Source organism: Oryzias melastigma, linkage group LG13 (genome assembly GCF_002922805.2).
Source record: "Oryzias melastigma strain HK-1 linkage group LG13, ASM292280v2, whole genome shotgun sequence".
Classification (NCBI taxonomy): Eukaryota; Metazoa; Chordata; class Actinopteri; order Beloniformes; family Adrianichthyidae; genus Oryzias; species Oryzias melastigma.
In genome coordinates, this window is record NC_050524.1 from 23,733,678 (window position 1) to 23,742,486 (window position 8,809).

Below are 8,809 nucleotides of genomic sequence, written 5' to 3' on the forward strand. Positions count from 1 at the left end.
GTGAGAATGCTGTAAGCTGAATTTGACTGCTGAAGATTCTAGTGCTGATAGCTGAAGATGCTGAAATTGATAGTTAAAATCAATAAAGCTAAAGGCCAGCTAAAATATTAGTTAAATGCCTAATTAGCCTAAAAAACAAAAAACAAAAAAACCCTAAATTAGCCAAAAAAACTAGCTAATTGGAATTATAACTTTCAACTTTACAACACTCTGACTCCATATAAAAAAGTAACGACTAAACGACTGTTAAATTAGTCGACGACTATTTTAATAGTCGATTAATTGTCAATTAGTCGACTATGCAGCCCTAAAATATATATGTATATATATAGATATATATATGCCCCCACAACAACCCCCCCCCCTGCCTGCCAATTTGTATACGAGCTTTTTTAAGCATGACAAAATAAGAAATCCAATATTATTAAATAAAACATTGAGCCCCTAATATTTTTTTGCTACGGCCCTGTACTGTATATGCCAGCCCATTTGGGCCGTCGGCTCACTATCCTTAGCCAAAAGCTGCACTGTTTCCTATCTATGGAGTTCTTATCTTTTGAAGTCTTTTTACTCTGCCCGGCCCAACATTGTATTGAAATTAAAAAAGTTGCTCAGGACAAAGAAAAGTTAGAGTTTTGTTGAGTTCACCTCCTGTTATATGGTTATCTGACAAACAATATCATAATTTTGGTTAAAAACAGTCCTTTAAGAGTTCACTAAGATCTAATTTAATAAGTAAAGACTTTTTTTTTAGAATGATTTATTCTTAAGTGTCAGTTTTGACCTTTTAGGCACAAGACTAGAATGGGGCAGCGGGATGGTTTAGTTAACTGTGAACAGGACTGACACACACGAAATCAGAGTTTGAAGTCCAGTGTGGGTCCTTAGACCTTCACCCTGCTGCCTAATTATGCAGCCATAGAGGGGTCTAGGTCTGGGTCTCCCTGTGCAAGTCCCCAGTCTGGATGAAATGAAAGGTTGTGTCAGGGAGAGCATCCAGGGTAAAACTCGCTGCCAAACCAAATGTGTGGATCAGTGAAAGTTGATTGTTTATGGCAACCCCTGATGGGATACGCCGAAAGGTGACCCACCAGACTGGAATACATCATAGTTTTCATTGATATTATTCTAACTTTATGAAATTCATTCAGAGAATACAATTTCTTAGTTTTATTACTACAAAACAAAAACAAAAAAAACCAAACAAAAACAAAGTTGATATCGTCACATCTGAATAGCCCAGAAGTAAGACAGTCTCTCTTTTTATAAATAGTAAAAGTATTAGTGAAATTTAATGATTGATAGTTGTAGGAAATAATATCTGCACCAACCAGCAAATTAACAATTAAAAACAATAAACAACACAAAGTAATTCTTACTGATAATCAGGCCTAATCCATTCAAATTAACATCCATCAATGTAATGCATCTAGATAATGTTTTGTCCCTAAACTTTCCATAATATATTTATTTTCTTATCTTGTAATTGTTTTCTGGTGTTTTTCTTTTCTAATAGAAATATTGCTATAAAGAGATAAATATTGCTGATTATTATTATTATTATAGTTAGTATCATTATTATTGTTATTATTATTATTTCTGTTCATCCCTCGTGGCTGTGTCTCACTTAAAGTGACCTCAGGTGGTGCTGTTGTCTTGACAACCACGAGGGGGGCTTCACCGTCAGATGTCTGAATAATCTGAGAGAGGCAGCGCGCGCGAGAAACACGGAGGACGCGGAGGTGTTGTGGGGATTTGTTTTCCCGGAGCCCGAACAGAAGCCCGTCTCCCTCTCTCCTCCCTCCCTGACTGTCACTCCAACCGGGCTGCGCCTTCCCTTTACGCGGAGCGCATTACGCAACGCAGGAGCGTAGAGCAGGAGCGACACTGCGCTGTCCCAAAAGTACTTTAGGCATCTATCCGTCCCCACGACCGCTTTGGACCTATAATCAATCACAACTCCGGACCACTCTCTTTTCTTTCTGCCCTTTTCACCCTTGGATCTATTTGCTCTCGTAGCGCGCGCGCCCCTTCGTGCTTTACGATGCAAGTCGGACACAAATCGTCCTGGAGGCAGTTGCAGGCGTCTTTTTTCAGACTGCTGTGTCTCATCCCAACAGGATTCCCCGTCCGGAGTGTGGATATGCAGCGGGCCACCGACAACATCACCATCCGCCAGGGCGACACAGCCGTCATAAGGTAAGACTCATCCTGCAACTTTGCTCCAGACGCGCCGCGCGCGCGGGATCCAGTGGATTCTGTTGTCTCCACAAGCCATGTATGATGTATGTCCAACTCTGAGAAGTCTTTCTGCTCTGTCACTTTCATTTCACTTCATAGTAACATAAATACAATATTTTCATGATGTGCCAAAAGGCGTCTATGCTGAGACTTTCGCATGTTTTTCAAAAACTATTTTAAATGTCATTGAACTATTTTTAAATAATTAAAATATATTAAAATAATTGTTGAAATAAATTAAAATTATTAATAAAATATTGTATTATTACTCAGCTTAAGTAAATATGTGGATGGATGACAGGAAGAATCAGTTCAGTATCTTAATCAGTAATGTAAACTGGAACAGCCTCTTGGTGTTTATCAAGTTGATTCCCTGAAAGGAGCATCCTCCTGTCGGGAAAGAATTTGATGTGACATCTGGAGACAAACACGACACTCTTGTTGAATCAGGGAAGCAACAGTGAGACAAGAGCTTGGTCTGATTTAAAAAATAAATACATTAAAAAAATATGGAATTACGAAAAAAAGAGAGAAAAAAACAAATAAATAAATAAGACAAACCTATCCTCTCACCACACCCATTATTTTGAACGTAGAATGCACTTTGGTGTGGGAAAAACCATCTGCATTGCAGGCTGCACACAAACCACTCACCATAGATGCAGACCCCCATATACAAGCTGCTAGAGTAAAGGAACAGCCCGAAAAAAAGTCAACAGACAAAAGTTCACACCCTCGTGCAGGAGGATAAATCAGTTTAATGGATTCTTCCCTGCAAACAGGTGCCATCCATCCACATTTCTGCTGATCAGATTTCTTGATTGATTTGGGTTCTCGGCTATTTATTTAACCCCCCTTGAATCTACGATCTTCCCGCCTCTGCGCTTAACCAGGACCAAATTAAAACCACGGGAATCCTCTGGGACCGATGATCAAGCATATTTATTTCCAGTCAGGCAGTGATGAACGGCCACTGTGGCTCCGTAGCTTTTACACCCAATTCCAGACTGATAAATTGGTTAAAGACAAAGGAGACAAAAAAACTTCTAAGACCAAACAAGTTTTTGCAGTAGGCTTTTGTGATTCGTGGAACTATCCGCTCTATCTGATTCTGTGAGCCTTGTTTCATGGAGGCAGCAGGGGTGCTGTTGACTCTGGGATGTGATGTAGTCTGCCATTGCTCAGAAGAGCCTGTGGTTGCATTCCTGACACTCAAGGCAGCAGAAGAACGATGCAGGAGAGTGGGAGCAGTATGTGGTCCAAGGTTGTTTTGACAGAGAACTGCACCCCCACTCCTTCCTTTAAATGAAATGAGAAAGGAAATGTGTTTTTTCCACCAAAGGCCAAGAACTGTGTAATGTGGAGTAAATAGGGAAAGCAAAGGCTTGTCACGCTTATAACTTTCACATTCATAGTGCCACTCTGTCTTAAACCACAAACCTTCTATACAAATATAGAAATACTTTTAAAAAATGGAAGGGTTTCACTGTAACAGAAACATTTGTTGTCATCTTTTGCATTTTTTTTAGAAATCCACTACAGTGAAAATGGTCTTTCAAACATGTTTTTGTTGGATTAATTTTCTGATGATGGAAGACATAAGTAAAGAAAAATAAGATTAAACTGTAATAATGTATTCAAATCCTGAACAATTAGTAGTGAAAAAAAAAAACATTTGAAAAGTCCTGTAGTTGTTAACTGCTAGCCTCCTGCTCGTAGTTGTTAACTGCTAGCCTCCTGCTCTGCGCCGTTCGGATGCATCCTGAAGTCAAGTGGTTCATGTACGTCTGTTTTCTTCATCTGAGCTGGAATCACGATCAAAACTATATGGGCTGAAATGGGCTCCAATATTACTTGCTAATTCTGTTGCAACAGTAATGTTTGATTGGAGTTGTGACTCTAGAGTGTAAACAGAAGAATGATGGGAAACGAGTGCAGGCTTAAAGACTGACTTGGAGAATGGCAGATTGACATCCTTTGATACGTACGTCACTGCGCATGAAGGTTCAACAACTCTGAGTGCCACGCTCCGCTAGTAGATATGAAGTTTGGATTTCTCCTAAACTTTGTGAGCGTTCAGCTTCAGAGTCCTAACTGTGGATGTAGCGGCTAATGGGCCTTCTTTTTCTACACTGGGCCGAGTTCAGTTTCTGTTCTCGACTCACCATGTGGTGTCGCTGACATGATAACTACGAAAAGATACATGTATAGATATATGTCTAGATAGATAGGTGTCTAGATAGGTGTCTATCTAGATGTCAAGATAGATGTCTAGATGTCTAGATGTCTAGATAGATGTCTAGATAGATAGATGTCAAGATGTCAAGATAGATGTCTAGATGTCTAGATAGATGTCTAGATAGATAGATGTCAAGATGTCTAGATAGAAATCAAGATAGATGTCTAGATGTCAAGATAGATGTCTAGATAGATAGATGTCTAGATGTCAAGATAGATGTCTAGATGTCAAGATAGATGTCTAGATGTCTAGATAGATAGATGTCAAGATAGATGTCTAGATGTCAAGATAGATGTCTAGATGTCTAGATAGATAGATGTCAAGATAGATGTCTAGATGTCTAGATAGATAGATGTCAAGATAGATGTCTAGATGTCAAGATAGATGTCTAGATAGATAGATGTCAAGATAGATGTCTAGATGTCAAGATAGATGTCTAGATGTCTAGATGTCAAGATAGATGTCTAGATAGATAGATGTCTAGATAGATAGATGTCAAGATGTCAAGATAGATGTCTAGATGTCAAGATAGATGTCTAGATGTCTAGATAGATAGATGTCAAGATAGATGTCTAGATAGATAGATAGATTTTTTTGATTGATTGAAAAGTTGCTCATCTGCTGAAAAAGTGCACACCCCTGACACACAGAGAGATGTTCTGCTTTAGGTCGACGTCACTAATACAGATTAAGAACTTCTAACCTCTGAGCTTCTTTTCCCAAGCAGGGTATTTACAGGTACTTCTAAATGAGATTATTCCTCTAAAGACAGGCACCGTCAAGCTGTAGTGTTGCTCCAATACACACTTTCACACCAACAGTGTGAAGGGAATTAATGACCTGATGCACACCCACCTGGAGGCATCAGTCATGCCGTTTAGAGCCGTTTTGTTCCAACTGTGTTTCTCCCTTTTTTTGAGAAGTTACTGAGTAAGTACGGATGTGTTGTAAGGTAAAAGATTACCAACTATTTAGGGCTTACACTTGTTCCAGCACTCTGTGCTTGTACCAAAGCTGCCCCCCCCCCACTTTTTTGGGGAGGTTGGGAGGTTCTTCTAAATGTGACATTTGCCCCTGAAAGGCTTGAACAGAATCCCAGCGTGTTAAGACTCGGCCTGTATCCCAGTAGTCATGTTCCCACCAGTAAGATTTAGGTCACCAAAAAAAAAAAAAAAGACTTTAGTGCAAAAGTAGTTCTAAGACTTCTGCTAACCCCCCCAAAACCCCTCAAAAACAAGGAAACTCAATCAATTGAGATCTACAGAAAACAGAGTGGAGGATAAAAGTGTCTGCATATGTCTCGAAGCCATTTCTGCACCACAGCAGCCTACGCTTTAATAGTTTTAATAGCTTGTCTCTGTATATGCTGTCAGCAGTGGGTCGCCATGTCAGGAGGAGCCCTGATGGCTGACAAGTGCTTATTAAAGAATTGATGACGCAGTCTCAGCGATGCACTGCTTTGGGTCAATTATCTGAGCTCAACTTGCCCCCCTGTTTGGCTTCTTACTTTCAAAGAGAAAGAGTCTACTGTTTTGGTTTGCATGAAAAGAACGTTATTACCAGTTAATGCAGAAATTCACCCCAAACTTAACTCAAAATCTGCCAGATATGATGTATGCTAGGCTGGCTTAAGGCTTTCACACACCACAAAACAGAGTCGGTCCACTGCACGGTTTTATTACTACACCCAGGGCCTGAATGTAGCTGTTTTTATTTTACAGTCATTAAGCCTCGATATCTAAATTCTGATTGGACTTTTAATGCATTAGCAGTTCTGCAAAGAACTGTACTTTTTTCAAGATGAAAACAAAGTTTTTTAGATGCAGAAAATTCCAAGAAGAACTGACTGCAGAGATGGCACCGAGACCAGAGTATTGTCTAACCAGAACCGGAGGATCAATCCTTCTATACCGCTCCATAAAAACTTTGTTTTAACTAGCAACGCTGACAGTTCCATACACAGTTATTTATTAATATAAATAAATAAAAGCCCATTCAACTGCATAGCAGGAAGCCTCTGGTTCAAGTCCTGGCTGGTACCTTTTTGTGGGGAGTTTTCATGTTCTCCATGTGCATGTTTGGGTTTTCTCCGGCACTCTGGCTTCCTTCACACTTCAAAGACCAACAGGTTCTCATCCCCAACTCGTCACATATTGACGTTTGGCATCACTTTTTGACATTTTTGTTGTCCCCACCTCGTCATTTTTTTGACGTGCTGGTGGTTTGAAAAATCAAGGGTCTGCAACCCTTGGGACGCGGTACTGGATGCAGTACCGGATGTGCACTGGTCCTCGGGATGAGTCCAGAACCAGTACCCTAACCCAGTACTGGTACCCTAACCTTAACCTGGTACTGGTTTGCGTCCGGTTCACGCTTAGTAGCGCGTCTGGTATTAGTTCGGGTCCAGTACCGCATTTGGTCTGGTCCGGTGTCAGGTTAGGACAGGGGTCTGCAACCTTTAATACTAAAAGAGCCACTTGATCTGGTTTCTTACAGACCAGAAGCCAACAAGAGCCACAAAGTCTCACTTTATCGTTAAAAAATGCACAATATTCATACTTTTCTGCCAATTAAACATTAATTTTTCTAAATGTAAATATAGTAAATCGAGTATACTTATAAAACACTTTTCTACCTTCCTTGAAGGCCCAAAGCACTTTACAGTCAAAGACACATTCACACACTGATGGTGGCTCCGCTGCCGAACACTGGAGCCAACCTTCCACCAGAGGCAATTACCTCCATCTTTTTTTGCCCCCTTTACTCTCAGATATAAACTACATTTTAGTAGAATATATTTATTAAAATAGAAAAAATCTAAACTTTTAGGATAAAATCAGCTGTGTATTGTCCTTCTCTACGATGTATGGCACAAAACACAACTAAATCATTTTCAATCATTTTAAACTGCATATAATCAAAATCTTAACCACTTTAGTGTAATTTACCACAATAAAACAACGTTTAGAGACTTTCATCTAACTATAAATTAAAAGCACTACTTTAAAGAACAGTGACAGTAAATTACACGTTTTTTTGCTTAGTTTGAAATGTTAAAAATCTAAGCAGAAATGACAAATCTTGAATCTTGAAGATAGAATTTCTTCTTCGACTCATAAAATGGACATTTAACAACAGAGTAGCACAGTTAAACCAATTAAAACAATAGTACAGATTCCAAATGTCACAGACATGAAATCACCAAAATAAAATTCAAATGCAGCTTAAATGTCGTTAAATTCATATTCAAGACAATTTGAATCACTCTCAAAGTTCAAACCTACGTAGAACAATAAGTCCAGTGAAATCAAATGGAAAATAAAGATCTGTGCAGGATCAGAGTAGAACTGCGCGTTTTCTCTTCAGAAGACACATCGCTGTCTCACTGTGCACCTGAAAAAACAACATGCAAAATTTCTCTGAAAAAAACATTTGTGAAACAGTGAGACTGCAAAAGGTAAACTGCGATATAACGAAGGAACAGTGTATGTAACCCTTGAGCTATCCTAGGCATGTGGGGTCATCCGGACACTATAAGAGAGCACAATTAAACAGAAAAAACCAACATGCTGGCGCCTAAAGTAAGGTCATTTCCCCTTCCGGCCAATGATGTCAGGCGCCATCTTGGTGTCTGGAGCCAGGTCTCCGAAAATTCCCCAGCAGATCATTTTAAGTCAAACTGAGTGCACTTATTCTGCTTTTCAAGCAATCAATCAAACTCTACTGACTTTAGTTAATAATTACAAAAATTAATGAACCAAATGTGACATAAGTGTGTTTTGTTTTTCTTTGTATCAATGCATTTCATTATTTCTGTAATGAGTTTGAAATAATTTTGTAATTGTGTTTAGTTCTGTATTTTTCACATCTATGCTTGAAATAAACCAATTAATCAATCAATTAAGATAATTTTTATTGGATCTAAGGATGAGTAACCTACAACAACAAAAAATGTCAAGGTGTTCTTTAAAACAAAACATTTAGGCTTTTTTGAAAAACCTGAATCTTCCTATTTAGTTAATATTTATTTTGTAATTTTTCTTTTTTGTTTAAGATTATTTAGAATATGATAGTTTGTTCAAACCATTTACTCAAAAAAGAACCAAATCAGCAATATAGAAATAGCACTTAAAGGAGAAAGTAGGCTGTTAGTAGACCTGACAGCTTCAGGAAATGCAGTAGAGAAATCATTCCAATAAAGTGGCTTTTGTGACTCAACTAATGGAGAAAAAGAAAAAATACACTTTAAGATTTCCCAGCATCCACTCAGAGCAATATTGTTTGAAATATCCAGTCAGTGTGGTCGTTTTTTTTTTTTTTTTTTTTTTT

General features: G+C 38.7%; 1 protein-coding gene across 1 annotated transcript in view; it reads left to right on the forward strand.

Moving 5' to 3' along the window:
* Window positions 1–1,646: 1,646 nt before the first annotated feature.
* Window positions 1,647–8,809, forward strand: part of lsamp (limbic system associated membrane protein) — a gene marked incomplete in the record, with an annotated part of 297,382 nt that continues 290,219 nt past the window's right edge. Inside the window, 1 exon segment of the mRNA XM_024258139.2 lies at window positions 1,647–2,199. Within this exon segment, the coding sequence (XP_024113907.1) occupies window positions 2,045–2,199 (155 nt within the window).